The sequence below is a fragment of the Poecilia mexicana genome, unplaced genomic scaffold (assembly GCF_051168715.1).
Source record: "Poecilia mexicana isolate PSO_F unplaced genomic scaffold, ASM5116871v1 scaffold_5, whole genome shotgun sequence".
NCBI classification, from domain to species: Eukaryota; Metazoa; Chordata; class Actinopteri; order Cyprinodontiformes; family Poeciliidae; genus Poecilia; species Poecilia mexicana.
In genome coordinates, this window is record NW_028263374.1 from 19,039,990 (window position 1) to 19,057,783 (window position 17,794).

General features: G+C 37.5%; 1 protein-coding gene across 1 annotated transcript in view; it reads right to left on the reverse strand.

Moving 5' to 3' along the window:
* Positions 1-8,552: 8,552 nt before the first annotated feature.
* foxj3 (forkhead box J3) overlaps positions 8,553-17,794 on the reverse strand; it is a 111,856-nt gene continuing 102,614 nt past the window's right edge. The window contains exons 10-12 of the mRNA XM_014998698.2: positions 16,080-16,271; positions 15,557-15,658; positions 8,553-14,038 (exon numbers count right to left, since the gene is read on the reverse strand). Of these exons, the coding sequence (XP_014854184.2) occupies positions 13,926-14,038; positions 15,557-15,658; positions 16,080-16,271 (407 nt within the window). The 3' untranslated portion in view covers positions 8,553-13,925. The remainder of the gene's footprint in view (positions 14,039-15,556; positions 15,659-16,079; positions 16,272-17,794) is intronic.

Consider the following 17,794-nt stretch of genomic DNA (forward strand, 5'->3'; position numbering starts at 1 on the left):
CAATTAAGAGGAAAAAATGAGAAAAGTTAAAAGTAAATGAAGAGTTTTAGTAATGAGTTACAAAAATAATTTTAAAAACTGAGTTTTTCTTGTAAGAAAGATTAAAATTTCTCCCCCATTTTCTTAAATATTGCTCACTCGTCTTAGATCTCCATCCAGGAACATAAACATGTTTTCTTCCTCCAAAGTGGGAGGAAAGCCGATTGTTGAGGACAACAATGAGCTGCTGAAGTGAGGTGGGCTGGGCTCTCACTCATCAGCTTCATTAAATATGAATCCATCCCACAAGGTCCCAGCGCAGACATCCCGACCTGACATAAACATGAGGAATCCACCATGGAAACCAGCAGAAAAATGACAGCAGAAACGCATATTATTCTCTTTGTCTCCATCTGACTGGATCACGCTTCGCCTTTCTTTTTTTTTTTTTTTTAAGCTGATTCCTGCTAATAAAATGGATCAACTTTTTATTGGCCAGCCCATTCACGTTGATTAATTAATTAATTTTTCTTTTTTTTTTACTGAAGTTGCGATCGGACATTTTTAAACCTCCCTCGTAGCTGAAGTTCAATCAACAAACCATTTTTTGCACCGCCTCTGCGCGTACAGCGGCGTGCGCAAAGCGGGGTTTTACACCGTTTTTTTAAAATAAAAGTTGAATAAAAGAGATTATTTAAAAGGTCCAGAGCAGCAGCGGCTGAGGGATGTAGTTTATTGTTACCCCTGGCTGTATGCAAGCCGTCCTCTCCCCTTTTCTCTCTCTCTCCCCCCCGATCCTCCTGCTGCTGCTCCGGAGTAAGGTGGTTTGTTGAGGCTTTTTCTGCCCCCCATGCTCCCTCCCGTAAGGTGTTTTTTGGGGAGCGGGGTTTAGGATACTCGGAGGCGCACTTACCTGCGTTTGTCTGGGACCTGGGGCTTGGGGTTTTAATGCTCTACCTGCTTTCCATCTGCTGAAAATGGCGGATGGAGGCTTGAGTCGGGAGGCTTTTCAGTGGAGTCCGGATCGTGGTGTGGTGGAGTTGGGAGAGGCAGTCTGTCAGAGCCGATGGTGGAGCTGCGAGGCTCAGGTCAGACCGGGAAGGGCGAGAAAAGGCAGCTTTTCTAGGAGGCAGGAGGCTGTTTTCCTCCTGCAGGTCCGGTCCACTCTGCAGCCCCACAGCCAGAAACCAGGCCAATTAAGTAGATTCATCTGTGAGCATAATGGGCCTGTAGGATGGTGCCATCTGTGCGTCCATGAATAGCCGAGACGAACTCAAGAAAAGGAGGAACAGAATGATGTTTAACTTGGAAAAGCAACAGGAAATTCACGTTTCTTTGCATTTAGTTAACATTTTTAAACAAATACGGGCTGAAAACAACACGTTATTGTCATCTCAAGAACTGGTTGATCTTAAAATCTGAATATAAAACATTTGAAAAGAAGATGGTAAGTAACTAAAATAAGTTTATTTTTAAGGATTGGAGTTGGTCTAGGAAAGCTCATTGGACTATATTCAACACAGTTTAAGTTTAAAAAAAAATTCAATTCAGATCAGCTCAAAAAGACGTCAAGCTTGGATCTGAACCCAGAGGTCAACACACACAAAAAGTATGTAAAAACATAAAATACATTTTAATTATTTTTTTCTAGCTACTATCTATAATAATATTTATTAATATTTACTGGCCTCCTTTTTGAGTGATTACAGCAATTAATTTTTCTCTGCACTGCAAAATCAGAAAAATCTTACCAAGCATTTTTTCCTTTGTCTAATTTCAAATGCAAATATCTCATTACACTTTAAATAGGACAAAACTAGTTCCAGAAATGCAGGAGCTTTTTGTAAGCAAATAATTATTGAATATTGATTCTGAATATTAGATCCACTGGAAGATTATTTCACTTATAACAAAACATTTTCTGCATGTTGTAGAAAATAATCTGCCAGTGGAACTAATATGTTTTAAAAATCAAAATTCAAAAATTATTTACTTAAGACAAGTTCCTCTGTGTTGTTAAAGTTACTTGCAAGTTAGTTTTGACTTATTTCAAGTGTACAAAGATATTTGCAAAAGAAACTAGACAAAAAAAAAGTAAGATTTTCTGGTTTTGCAGTTCAAAGAAAAACAAATGTTTGTTGTAACTCAAACTGATACGGGAGACGTCTGGTGGAGACGAATAAATGCTGTTAGACCTTAGACATAATAGCCAGAAAAATAATTCAGATGTTTTTACATTGTTTGCTTATCTAGCAACCCTGAACAGGAGAATCTGGTTTATATCAACATTATTAGATTATTTTTCTCCTTTTGCTCTTTCCTTTGGTTTATTATTTGCTTGTATTTTAGTTCATGTAAAGCTCTTTGAGTTGCCTTGTTGCTGAAAATGTGCTGCATAAATAAAATGACCTCTTATTGATCTTGGTTCAGGCCCGGCGTCGTTGACCGTTCTCCCTGTACATGCTGGGTTTCTCTGGGTACTCCGGCTTCCTCCCACTCTCCAAAAACATGAGCGCTGGGTTAACTGGTTTCTCCAAACTGCCTTCAGACATGAGTGTGTATCTGTGTGTCCATCAGCATCACAGAGGTCAAATCTCAGCCTAACAGTGGCGTGTCTGGACTGTCTGGGGAAGCTGGAGGGAATCCACTCATGCAGAAAAACCAGAAAGGGGATTTAAATCTTTGTGCTGCAAGGAAAAATATTGTTAGCAACATAAAGAAAGGTGTGTTTAGTAATTTACATCTGTAGTTTCTGCTTTAGTTAGATTAGGGGTGTCCAACGTGTGGCCCGGGGGCCATTTGTGGCCCTCTTGATGATTTTATGTGGGCCCCGATTGCAATTCTGCAATGAGGCACAGCTGGTTGATGTGCTTCTTTTATCACAAAACCCCCACAAAATAAAAATAAAAAATGTTTCAGTGTTAGTGGTAGAGCAAACTAACTCTCAGGTTTCTGCATTTATCTTATTTTTGCAGTAAATAAAACCGATAACATCCAACAGCTTCTACTCAAAAGCTACATTAATAAACAAAGAGCAACTTCCTGTTCTTGTTTAAAGGAGAATAAAATAACTCAAAAAACAGTGCTGTCCTATAATTTATGTTTTGGAGCTACAATCATTTATGGATACATTTTTTTACACAAATCTTTTGGTTTTGTTCAAAACATTTTTAAATTCAATATTGAGCTGATGAAATAATAATAAAAAGCTACAATATGCTTTATTTTTTTTAAAAATGCAATAAAAGTTAACATTTTGCGTCCCTCCTGTGTTTCCAGCTTCATGATTGTGACCCTCATTGTTTGGACTTGTCAGCATTAGAAACTAATTTTAATCTCCTTCGTGTTGCTGAATAAACATTTCTCTGTTTTTTTCTTCATTTAGTTGTTTCCTGTTTGTTGCATGAAAAACTCCTGGATCAGATCGAGATCAGCAACTTTGGAAGATATTTCTGTGATTTACTTGCTTGGCTGCAGAGTTTGTCCTTTGCAGAGTGTTATGAAATGTTTTTATTTACCAACGGCTCACCAAGAAGGGATTTATTTCCTCCTAGAATGCAGCTACTGGTTTTTCCATCCAGTTATGGCTCTGAAATATGTATTTCATTTTATTTTTGCTGCTGGTTTTATCTGGAGTCAGATTCTGCTGCAGACAAGAAATGTAACAGAATATCTCTCATCTGTTCAGCAGATAAAGATTTTCCCTCGATCTGTCTCTCTAATTTACGATTTGGAAATTAATTGATTAATTTCCATCAACACTTTAAGGTAAAATTAATAATTTTCTTTTTAGCATTGCTCCATAATTCCTTTAAGACTTTAGCCTTTGTTTCAATCCTTTAAAGTGTTCTTAGATTTGTTTTTGTCTTTTACCTTTCAGCTACAAGTTACTATTAAAAAAAGTATCACAACCAGGCCCAATTACTACTTTAGAACCAAGAAATATTTCAACAGAACCTCAAAAAAACAAACAAACAAACAAAAAACATTAAAATTAAAGAACAGATGAAGAACAAAGTCACTGACGTCTATCCGACTGGAAAAGTTTGCAAAGTATTTTGTATTTTCCGAAATATGTTTGACTTTGCAGTTTACCGCCTTCAAATTGGGTCTCTGTCTCTTTAAGAAGCTTCTGCTCTTTCTGAAACTCCGCCTTCAGGAAGTCGTCACAACAATGTTCCTCCATTAAGCTTTCAGCATCATCTTTAGGAGCTTTTTTCCACTGATAAGTAGTTTGTATTAGCAGCTCAAAAGATGTGCAGTTCCACTAGGTGTTTGCTAATTGCTGCTGCTAGTCTGGAGGAGCTGAGTTACCATTTTTATTTTCCATATTTCTTGTAGTTCAAGTTCAAAGATGCTGAAACTACAAGTGGATACGTCAACTTAATTCAAATCAATAATGATGTCTATCCTGACAGACACATGATCAATACCAATAGATGAAATAGTTCGAAGGTTCAATAATGTCACTGAACTCTAATCCAGAACCGCACAGCATTCTGGGAGATGTAGGCAAGAGGAAAGACTTTAGCTGCTTAATCTCTCATAGACATCTAAGCAAAGATGGTGGAATCAACTAACTCACTCCCTCTTTCGTCACCTAGCAACGCACTCACTCTTTGGTCACCTAGCAACAATCTGTTGGGTAACTGGCACTGCAGAAGTTTAAGGTTTCACCGTTGCGCCATAATTACTTTAAAATGAAAAAAAAAAAGAGAAGGTTGTGTAGTGAAAACTGTGGATGAAACAGAAAGGTTTGGTTGTATTTCAGATATTTAAAACATCAAAAAGATTAATTATGATCAATATCGACTGATAGGAAACCTTATGTCGTATTTTTCAGCCATATTGTCCAGCCCTGTTGAATTAACTCACGTAGTCCCACCCGGCATGGAAAAAGGTAAAACACACATCCAGCACACATACAGCAGGCATGACTTTTTAAAAGCACACTGTTCCTGGTGAAAAAAACCCTAATGAGGATAATTTAAAGCAATTTTCCAAAGAAGAGTTGGGTCAGCATTCCTCCACAGTGATGTGAAAGGCTCATTACGAGTTATCGCAATGGTGGAACAACCAGTTATTTAGGGAGCAATTACTTCTTCCTCATAGAGCCAAGCCGAACTCAAGCTGGTGGAGAGGCTGCAGTCAAAATGAGAACGATCCGCACATCAACTAAGATCAACTGCGGAGCTTTAAAAGGTTGTATGAACTCTGTTTGGAGAAATATAGAGTGACTCAAGACTTTTGCACATTAGTGAGCACAGAGAACTTAATAAATCACTGCCGACTCATTACCTTTACATTTGTTAAAGTAAAAGCTCGTTTTTCCTGGCTAAACTTCTTAGTCATCATTGTAGCTTCTCCGATATAATAATATTTTTTTGCGTCACATTGCAGCTTTTATCATCAGAGTTACACGCATGTTGTGTTTGTGGCCACTAGAGGCCGCTGTGCGACCACAAACTACCAGCAGCAGCACTGAAATACGAAGCAAACCACTGAATTATTGTTCTGTTTGCATGCTCCTCCTGCAAAAGAGTAAACATTTCCTACTCTTAATGATTATGAGAGGACTGGTGCTACACATGTTTTACATTGTGATTTTTGGTGACCATCACATTTCTGACAGGCAAGAAAGGGAGGAAGTTACATAAAGAGTGAACTTCAGAGTCTGGTTCTGAGTTTTCAAGGTTTTTATTTAGAAGTAAACTAACTTTCTGGATTATGTCCAATATAAGGAACATTTTTATGTGGTAGATTAAAGTCAGAATTATGAAAGAAATAAAATAAAAATCGGAATTCTAAGAATAAAATAATTAAAATTCTGATGCTAATGTCAGAATTATGACAAAAGAATCTGAATTCTAAGAAAAATAAATTATCTGAATAAAGACAGAATTTCAATAAAAAAATAGAATTCAGAAATTAAAATCAGAATTCTGAGAGAAAATCTCAGATTGAAAGAAAATTGTTAAATTCTAAGAAAAAAACCCCCTTTGAGATTAAAAACAGAATACTGAGGAGAAAATCTGAATAGTAAGAAAAAATATAAATTTTCTGATCAGTCAAAATTACAAGAAAAAAAACAAACATCTGAGATTAAAGTCAGAATTCTGAGAAAATAAAATCTAAATTCTGAGAAAAAGACAGAATTATGATATAAAATCTGCAGTTTAAGAAAAAAAAATTCTAGGGAAAGAAAATCTAAATTTAATGCAGACTCCTGAGGGGGGAAAAATATAAATTATTCTGCTTGAGGTCATAATTATGTCTTTTTCGAATCGCCTTCTGAATCTCCTCTAAGTCTTTACAGATGACTTTCTTCTTCTTCTTGAGACTTTATTAATGAACTTCATAAAGGCTGTTGGAGCTGCTGAAGCTGTCAGTTTTGCTGCATCATGTTTAGTAAGAGCAGACTAAGATGGATGCAGGTCGCTGCCGTTTTGTTTATCCTCGTCGTACAAACTCCTGAGAGCAGAAGTGATTGATCCGCTCTGCTGCTGAAGAAATCCACATGTAAAATAAAACGACTGGCTGAGCGACACTTTGCACTTTATCTGGTTTCACGACGAACTCGTCGTTCCTGAAAAACATTTCAAGACTCCAGTCTTTATAATCACAGAGCTGCAGTCAAATCATTTCAACATTTTTTTTTAAATTATGAATTTTGTTTGTATTAATTACGTCTATAGTCAGGCTGAGATAATTATTGCCAACAAATGCAAATAAGATTTTTTCTTATAAGGAAATTATGACAGGGATGTTTTTCTGCATAACCTACATAAAAGAAAAAGCATGAAACAATTTCCAGAATAAAAGGTTTGGAAAGTGGAAATTTTGCAAATTAATAACTAAGTATTAAAATGTGTTTGAATTAATGAGGGATTTGTGTTGTTTGTCCTCTGCAGAGGATCACAGATACTTGTTTTGTACAGCAGCAAAGTGTCAGTTTTATTTTTATCTAAGTGCTTCATGTCATCAAGGACATAAAAAAACAAGGAGTAAATTTCTGCCAAAAAACCCCTCAAAATTTTAGATTAAGAATTAATCTAAAAATTTCTTGAAAACTCGATCAAGTTTCCGAGTTTGAAAAGTAAAAAGAAAAAAGTTAGAAAATTTAAAATTTGCCCCCTTGAAATTTTCTAGAAACAATTTCTGAATCTGAAAAGTTGAAAATTTGCTAGAACGGACTCAGAAATTTTCTTGAAAAAAAAAAAAAGGAAATGTATTGATATTAATAGTTTAAAAATTACTAGGAAACTCAAAAACCTTTAGATTAATCTTAGAATCAGGAAACATTTTAAGTAAAAAAAACATAAAAAAAACTTTTGAAACTTCTGAGATGCATCTAAAAATCTTCGACTTTTCAAACTCAGAAATTTCGAAGCTTTTTCTAGAATTTTTTTTAGATAAATTTCAAAAATTATTTTTTCTCTTGCACAAGACATACAGTCAGAAAAATGCACGCTAGCGCCCCCTGCAGCCAGATAATACGCTGGGGACAGATTTTGATGCTGCACTGGAGATGCTGCAACAGAAAAGTAACATCTTACAATCCTCCAAACTTCAGTTTTTTTTGTGTGTGATTTTACGCGACAGACCGACAAACCCAGGTTATCTCTAAAGGAGAAAGAGAAAAGTCACGTTTAATAAAAATTAATCCCAGATGTCCGACCGGAGTTTAAAACAAGGTCAGTTTCCAGAATAAATGCTGCGTTTTAAATTATGCGCAGCTGAAAATCACCTGAAGCAGCTTCAGCCTGTTGACTCACCGGCTGCCTGTTGTGCAACAGCAGAGACGCTTCATCCTTATTTTATAAATAGTATTTTTTTTAAAGAGATGTCTTTGAATGCAGCCAAAAAGGTTTAACTTTTACTGAGTGATGATTTATCGCTATAGGAAATGAATAAATGTAGCTAAAGTATGATAAAGTATTTTAAAATCTGAATTGTATAATGGAAAATACTTTTATCAATAATCTGCTTTTATATTTTATTCACATTATTTATTACATAGCTTATATATGCATATATTTGTAAGGTTATTTAATTTCATACTTTTTAAAAAACCTTTTCCGTGGCGTTCTTGCAGACAGAAAAATCAGGTTTTCATTGTACAACAAAAACTGTTTCTACTGTGAAAATGACAAACATTAAGAGTTTCTCCGCTTTCTCCTTTAATTTGCATCAGGGAGATTTTTTTTTAAATTTTGTTCAGCTGTTAAAGTCTTTAATCTGCAGTAAACACCAGCACACAGGATATCAAAACATTCAATATTCTAATTTTGTAAGAAATGTTACTGTTGATTGATCCAAGTCAGAATCATGAAGCTGAACTAAAATATTAAAATTAGTCAGTGTGTAACTAAAACAAACCATCTTCCTGGTGAGTATCAAACTCATTAAAATTCACTTTTATTAAATGTAAAACTAAAAATTCACACCTCAGATTAACATTAAATCCAGCTTCTGGATTTATTCTCCATTCAGTCCCTTTTAAATGTTTAATTCATTTGAATACCTGGGAAAAAAAACAAAACAAAACAAAAAAAACGAGCTCAAGTATCACATTATTCCACAGTGAAGTTACCATATTTTATTTCTTTAAGTGCCATTCATGCATATTGGGGAAAGGGGAGGATGGGTCGGGGCGGGCGGTCGGGCGTTGGTATCGACAATTTTCTAATAACACTTGAATTATTTTACAGCACTAAACGAATACAAAGAGTAGCTGTGTCACCTCATCGGACAACAAAAGTAATAAACCGTGCAGTAAACAAACAAACAAACAAACAGGGAAACAAAAAACAAAACCAAAAAAAACAAAAGAGAAAGAAATGACAAAGACGAAATAAAAACAAAAACTACAAAATAAAAACACAAACCAAATATATACTTTCAACACTGAAAACACTGAATGTAGAACCATAGGTACAGGTAAAAGGTAGTGTCACACAAAAAGCCAACGCATTTTCATCACATATATACAATATAGATATATACATACTGTCACCCTCTGATAGGACAATAACAAAATATTCTTTTCCTGCCTCTCTCTTGTGAATCCCCCCCCCAGGAGAAAAAAGGGGATGACTGAAAAGACACATTATGTACAAGCACAACGACACACCAGCACTGAATAAAACAGGCCCCAATCAGCAGTAGATGTTGGCAGTTCTCTCCAATGTTGTAACAAGGTTTATTTTTTTATTGTTTTTTTTCTCCCCAATAATAATAATAATAACAATAATAATAATCTCTCTGGCAGGTACATGTCCAGCTGTATTAAAAAACAAAAAACACAGGAAGAAGAAAAGTAAAAACGTCCACAAGAACGCACACAAACGGACAAAATGTAAAAACTGGGATCCAGTCGTTTCTTCACCTTTTCCCTTTTTTATTTTCCTTTCCTCCGATCGTCTCCCGTCGGCGGATGAGTTCGTGTGAAAGTCCGTTTTCTCAGTCTTCGCCTGGAAGAGCTGAAAGGCGTCGCCGTGACCCCGTGCCGACCTCCCAGAAGATCCACGACTCGGTTCCGAGAAATTAGTTTGATAGAAACGCAAAACATGAGTGAGAGAGGAGCAGAGGCGAACACACGAGACTGGCAGGAGGTTAGAAACGGAGAATACGCGGAGAAATGATAATAAATGGCAGTTTCATAAGCTTAAATCAGAGAACCTTGATTTTCTTCTGCACAGTGCAGCTTCTGGGTGTTCAAGATCTACGATCCACAGTATAAACCAGGCAAAAAAACAAAATCTACAGAGTTTGGTTCTGTAATGTTCAACTAAACTAAAAAATAAAATAAAATGTTCGATCTCAAAGTGCCTCGTTTTCACAACATATTGTGATAATTTAAAAATAATAAGAGAAATCAATGATTGTCACTTTAACATGAAGTCAAACAGCACAGCAACACCAGGAGACGAAACCTCGTTAAATAAAACAAACTCGTTCAGGTTGACGTGACGTTTGGTTAGAATAAAGACTGGAAACAAACCGAGAATAAACATTGTGCTTGAGCTCCAGACATTAAAACAGTTTAATGGATTTAAAAGCTAAATAAATTTAGGTTTAGTGATAAATTAATTTACCGAGAGGAAGCCAGGAGACGCACCGATCGATCGCAACCGATCAACCAGCCAGAGATCGAAACCGATCGACCAGCCGGAGATCGAAACCGATCGACCAGCCGGAGATCGAAACCGATCGACCAGCCGGAGATCGAAACCGATCGACCAGCCGGAGATCGAAACCGATCGAAATATTAGATATTCAGTTTGCACTTTCAGATTAGATTAATGTTAATCATAAACAAATTCATGCATAAATCAGGGTTCGTACATTTTACCAAACTAAAAATTCACTTTTCAAATTTTTACACTTTTCCTGGAGATAAAATATGAAACTAAAGTTTCAATCCTCTGTTGTATAATTTATTACTGTTAATTGTGTTTTGTGATAGCATTTGATATTCTACAGCTAAAATTTTAACTGATCTAAAAATAAAAGTTTAATCAGATTTAAATTCAGATTGTGAGGAAAAAGTGCATTTTTATCTGGTTCCAGCTGTAAATAGTTCTGTCCAAATTTAGGTTTTCAGCTAAACGTTGGATTGGACTTTATTACAAAACTACGCAGTTTGAATATCAGGAACTTTTAAGGACTTAAGATAAAATCAAACGAACCCTGATAAACGGAAATGATCAATTTGTTTTCTGTTGGATTCAAAAACAGGAACCTGTCAATTATTTTTTGATGTATTATTGCATGATAAATAAAAATCAATAATTTCTATTTGAATGATTTTTTTTCTCACACTGGACGATAAAAGTCTTCAGTCTGGTGTTTTGGTCTCAGCTTTTTATGAAGGACAGTTTATAAATCATTTAATTTGTCATTTTGTTTATTTACAATGTTTTCCATTTCCAGTGTTAAATATTATAATTTAAAGTTTTTTGACCTTCATTATTATTTTAATATTGTATTGATTGAAAATGGTCTCAAAACAACAATATTATCATTTATTAGAATAACTTCTGGGACAATTTATCGGCCAGTAAAAAATGTGTAATTTTACTGGCCGACCTGCAGGTTCAGATCGTTCTGTTTTCTATGTGCTCTAGTTCTTTAGCACTATTAAAATCAGAGTCTGTCAGGAAAACTCTGCTCAGTGCATCTTCACAACAACTGAATAAAATAATAATCTCTGCAGGGTAAATGTTTCTATGTGCCATTTATTAAAATCTGATATGAAAATAATCCCCTTGACTTTATAAAATTTATCACCAAACATGAACCAGGTTTGTTTTATTTATTTATTCTCAGTCCTTTAAACCGAGAATAAACCTAATCAGATTAAATCTTGCAGTTTTATTTAGAGTAGGGGTGCACCGATTGCAGTTTTTAGGCCGATTGTAGATTACCGATCTATAAAAAGACTGAACTGCCGATTTTGGCCGATACCGATTGATGATGTCTGAAATGTTGCTGAACAGAGGAAGAAAGTGGACGAGTCGGTAAAGTGCAGTGAAATCGGCTCCGATAAATCGGTGCACCTCTAATCTGGACAACAGCCTTCAGTCTTTACGCTAAACTCGGCTGACTGCTTTGTTAATCTCTCAACTCCCAGATTAAAAAACCTGAATACAATCCCAGAAACATTGTGCTACTCCCTCAAACAGAGACACAGTGTTGCAGCTGGAGAAGCACCAGAACGGTAGAACCCGACGCGGCGCAGCAGAGCGGCCGCTGCGGGACGAAACGAGGTCAGCTTTGCGTCTGGAGGCCAAGTAAACAAAAGGAAGTCATGTGCAAAGGGCTCATCCTCCTCTAACCATAGTGTCTCTTTAGGCCAGCAGCGCTTCTGACCGTGGAGCCGGTTCTGGAGAACCTTCGGGTCGCTCCACTGCTCTGTGCTTGAGAAAACCTGCCTGCGTGAGCCGCCTTCCCTCCTTCACCGTGTGCTTCGCGCTCACACAGAGCAGAGGTGAGTGCAGCCAACAATCGGAGCCTAAAATTACAATTTAAAGAAAAAAACAACAACTGATCACATCGGACTCTGCAGGGAGCATCAAACGGTCTCTAATGTTCACAAACAGACGCTTTGTTATTGATCATTAGGGCTGAAGCTAACAATTATTTCAGTAATCAATTGATCTGTTGAATAAATCGGATAAAAAATGGCCACATTCTGCAGATTTTTCATCTAAGCATAAAAAATAAAGAATGCAGTTCCTTTTTAAAATTAGAAAATAAACATTTTTATTGCGTAAAAAGCAATAATAGCTTCATTAACGAATCATTTGTAGCAAAGGACGAATCTGAAGTTTAACACTTTTAATGTGAAAAGCTTTCTATCAACATCTGCTCGTTATTTTTGGATTAACCGATTTATAATTGGCGCTTAATCCGAGTTTTCACATAATTTGAACTAGATTAAGCTCAATCTACCATTTATGGAGAAAATGTTTACAGAAAAATAATATCTTTAAAATCTTAAATCCAAAATGTGTATATTTTTAAAACAGTTTTGGCTTAATTACTGCTTTGCCTTCTGTGTTCTCGAGTTAATGATCAATCAATCGATTACTAAATTAGTTAATTATTTCAACAATGGAGTCATGATTAATCAGATTAAGCCCTATTGATCATTAAATAAAATCTCATTTAAGTATTTTTTTTCCCCGAATCATTTTCTCCCCATGTTTTCTTGCAGATGTTGCTCTATTTATTTATATATTAATATATTTATTATTTGGGATCTGAGGTGGAGTTTCAGACGTTTCTGTGGCTGAATAACTGAGATGTTAACGAGGTTCAGACCATTTATTATTCATCGTGTATTAAGTGTCTTAATCTGGGACCCGAGTCCAAATTTTGTACCACAAATGAGAAGTGGTATGACAGTAAAAAAATCCTTGAATCTTCATCCAAATAAAACTCAGCTCAGATGAATCGTGATCCCAATCTTATTGTTTTTGAGCGGTAGCATCTTATTTAGTGAACAATAGAGACTGAAACGGTTTGAGTTTGGTTGAATTTCTAAAGGTGCTACAGTTTCCGTCACCAATCTAAACAACTCTAAACTTCACAAGACGCAGATTAAAGTCAAAGGTCTGTTTTCTCACTCCTGATTTCATCTCCTCAATGTCACAATTCATTCATCTTTAAGTGTTTAAGAGCGAACGATGAGTCTCTGTTCTCCCATGGCACACAGAGAGCCGATCACGGCGCCCTGTGGGATCCCTCTCCGGCTCAACTCCCGGTTTAAAAAAAACATAAAATAAAATCAAACCAGTGGGGATAAAAACAAACAAAAAAAACACCCTGTTCAGATTTTAAACATCTGTAAACCTGTTTTCCCCAGAAGCGACCAACGAGCACCATCACGTTACTCACAGAGACAGACGGCCTGTGTTTTCTTGGAAAAAAATAAAATAAAATAAAAACAAAGAGACAAAAATATCATAAACACAAAAAAATAAACAGAGGGGAGAGAAAGTTGGAGAGAGAGAACTTCATCTTAGAGGCAGCTGAGGCCTATGTCGACACGAGAAGAATTACAAGCTGAACACGTCGCTCAAATCACATGACAGTTAAGGAGCAGAGGGGTCAGGGGTCGGGTGGGGGGGGTGTGGCAGGAAGAGGATGGTCTGGGTAAGAGGAGGGGGCTGGCTGAGGAGGGTCAGTGTCAATGAGCTCCACTCGTCTCCAGACGAGAGCAGGTCTGGCTGAACATGATTGTCTTCAAAGTAACAACGTTTTCTGGTTGTGGTTCGCCGTGTCAGGACTCTGAAGTCTGCGGGGCTTTTCGCCGTGTCAAACGTTCCTCTGCATCACACAACCTGCGGCCTCGTCGGCTCAGCCTGGCCTCCTCCGGGCTTCGCCCCCCCTCCCCTCCTCCTCCATCTTGGACTTGCTTTGACGGGGAAGTGGAGCGGCTAGACGATGGAGTCCCAGTCGAAGTCGTCCTGGATGTCGTCAGCTTGCATGCGATGCATCTGGAAGGTCCTGGAAGGTATCATGTGCTGCTGGTTCATCTGTGCATGGTGTCCTGCAGGAAACAAGCGGCAAACATGGCAGGTTGTTGTTGTTTCACTTTAAGAAGCCAAATACTTATTTTGAAGGTCTTGAACGACAGTTCTGCAGGGTTTTGATATTTTCTTTGGACTATCTGACTGTTTTCCACTCATTTTCTACAGAGGGATCGTCAGTGGACATCACTCTGCTGCACATCAGAACAGGCAAGAATAAATTATTATGATTATTTAAACTATTTACAATTAGGCTAATAAAATAATTTACATCTAGTAATCAGTACAGATCCCCTCTCTGTCCAGTGAAACTCCCATATGCAGCTTTGTTAGAGGTTTTATTTTCAGCACATTGTTTCTGCACCTCACTCTGCATCCGGTTCAACCTGCTGAATTTTAATTTCTGAAGGTTTAGTTTATCACCTGCCTTGATGGATGCAGCTACGTCTTCATTTCTCTCCAATTGTGACCAAACTAGGAAGAAATGATTTTATATGTCCTCTGAATGCTAAATATCTGGGGGGGTTTAAATAAAAATGTACATATTTTATTTCTTATTGTTCACCACGTATATGTTTACAACATGCTAGCTAATGTTAAAACAGCAAGATAAATGCAGGTAACCGTGGAAACCAGAGAGAATCCAATGGACGGCTCGGCTCTTTCTGCAGTCAAATTGCGCGCGCGTTCGCTGCGTTTACAAACAAATCATCCTTCTGTGAACACGTCGACAGAAGAGATGGGAATCGAGAGCCGGTTCTCAGTAGTTCAGCTCCTTGGAATCGATTCAACTGATCGGTTAAGGCGCGATGCATTTGCGTGACGACGTGTTGGCCATGCTCCGTTATTTTGCTTCAGAAAATATCCAAGATGGCGTCGCAGCAGAAGCAGCATGTTCAGATCTTTAATCACAATAAGAGGAGGGAATACATCCAACATCCTCAAACCACACAGCATGTAACCGATTTGTACCAATGTAGAGTGTTGATATGTTGCTTAGCAACAGCAGTGACTCTGGAGGGGGGCGGAGCTTTGAGCATCTCCATGGAAACGTTAAACTACTACTATTAATGTTATGAATAATCTCCATCTCATTAACATTTGCAGTCATATTAAATAAATTAGAATATATTTTCCGATGAGGCTCGTTTATTATGTTAAAGGCATAAACTGTTGATGTTAAAATGTTTATTTGACAGAGGGATTCTTATTGCTCAACTTAGTTTTTATTTAGTTTGAATCAAACATGGTGCATATTTTGAATTAAAGAGTCTATTTCATAAATCAACGAGAATCGATAAGGAATCAAATCTGCAACCTGACTGATCGACTCAGCCCCAGAGTGGAGCTTCAGCTCTCTCAGTTTAATCAGTAAAACATTTTATGTGTTTGTAGATCTTTTTGAAGTTATGAACTGTTTCGGTTTGTGAAAAACCCAAACGCCACATTGAGGTCTGACACTATTAAAAAGTGAGAAAGGTTTAGGCGGTGTGAAGAGGGAATGATTTCTCAGAGCAGGGTGTTTATGGGGCGATTACCTGTCATTGTGGGCCCCGTGTTGCTCATGGGGGGCATGTGGGGGTATCCGGGGGGACCCATCATCGGGGGCATACTCTGTCTTGTGTCCATGTAGAGGTTTCCTGATGATTAAACACAATCAGAAGCTTTCTCTGATATTCAGCAATACTGAATCTATAACACGTATATTAACAAAATAAACAATGTGAAAATAAAACGGCATGTATAGTTCACTGTTCACTTTAGGCTCTGTCGTTTTCTCCTACTACTCTCCATTTTAACATTATTTGCTGGTATTAATGTGGTGTTTGTTTTTCCTTTTCTTTAAAAAGTAGAACCGGATCAGTGATTCTGCATTTAGTCTCTTTCTTTCTCGCTGTCAATATAAATGTGACCCATTTGTCCCGTAAAGTGCCTTGCAATGACGTTTGTGATTATTTCACGTTATTTAATTAATCTACACAACCCGTTTTTAGCACAGACACTCCAAATAAATCGCTTTTTAAAACATAAACGGCTTTAACCTTCTGCAGGTGTACAGACCTGTGTTGAGGTGCTGGCCGGGTTTGTTGGTGTGCATGGCGCCGTGACACACAGGACTCTGTACTGCCCCCTGCTGCTGAATGACGCCGGTGCGAGCAAAGAACTGGTTGATAGACGAGCAGAGGTCCGCGATCTGGGTGGGTTCAAGGCACCAATTGTTCAGCTCAGCCTGTCTCATGCTTTCTCTTAAACCTTTGGAGACAAATGCAACGTTTTTGGAAATTAATGAAAACTGGAACAGTTTCTTTCAACAGAATGTAAACGTAGCAAACGAACGACGCGTCTGCAGCATATATTCATCATATCAGCAACCTTCAGTGGGTGATATTTAAAAAACATCCTACCTTGCATTCCTTGACTCTTAATTGGATAAACTGACCTGCTGAGCTGGGTGTTTTGGTAATTAAACTTGAAGGCAGTGTTATTTAATTGAAGAGCTCGGTTTAATTAAAGTTGTAATCAACTCTGGAGTGCCGACACATCAGCACTCAATCAAAGGCTGGAGCAGAGCTGTACATCCAGCCTCTGCTTTTAACGTCGGAGGAAATTAATCTGGAGTCCAGATCACTCTCAGGTGAGTCTCACTGTGTGGATTCATCACTGATTTATTTCAAATGTTTGACTTGAAGCAAACAAACAAAAAAAAAAAACCCCCACAAAATTCATATGATACAAGACTTAGAAATGGATTATTAATGTAGAAATGTTATGTTGACACAATCATCCTGAGCTGAACTCAGAAAGTGAAGCATTACGGAGAGGAAGATGTGATGAAGATGACCTACAGGTCGCTCCGTGCCACGCCGCATTAATGCAGTAAGTCAAGCTAAATGTTGGAGCAGATCTGCTATGTTTGTTCTGATTTGATCGTCATTTTATCCTGTTTTCATAACTTTTCTGTCTGTTCATCAGTTATTTCTTGTATAAATGTTTTATTTTGTTGATTTTTTTCTTTCTTCTCTTAGGACAAAGAATGAATTTAGGTATTGTGCCAATTCCTGCATATCTACTCTGCCATGAATGGTGTTAAAGTTGATTAATGTCAACTATTTTAATTAAAACATTTTTTATCTTTTGTTAATATTTTTGGTTAAGTACGGAGCCCCCAGGGGACATGGGGATTTTTTTTTTCTTTTGTGTTCCCTCGCAATACTTTTGCGTTCCCTCACAAAAGGTTTTGCGTTCCCTCGCAAAAGGTTTTGCGTTCCCTTGCAAAACTTTTGCATTCCCTCGCAAAACTTTTGCGTTCCCTCGCAAAACTTTTGCGTTCCCTCGCAAAAGGTTTTGCGTTCCCTTGCAAAACTTTTGCATTCCCTCGCAATACTTTTGCATTCCCTCGCAATACTTTTGCGTTCCCTCGCAAAAGGTTTTGCGTTCCCTCGCAAAACTTTTGCGTTCCCTCGCAAAAGGTTTTGCGTTCCCTCGCAAAACTTTTGCATTCCCTCGCAATACTTTTGCATTCCCTCGCAATACTTTTGCGTTCCCTCGCAAAAGGTTTTGCGTTCCCTCGCAAAACTTTTGCGTTCCCTCGCAAAAGGTTTTGCGTTCCCTCGCAAAAGGTTTTGCGTTCCCTTGCAAAACTTTTGCATTCCCTCGCAATACTTTCGCGTTCCCTCGCAAAAGGTTTTGCGTTCCCTCGCAATAATCTACTGATCAGTTCATGCGGCATAATTGATACTATAAGCCTTTTTTACGGTGGAAGCCGTACTTTCTGC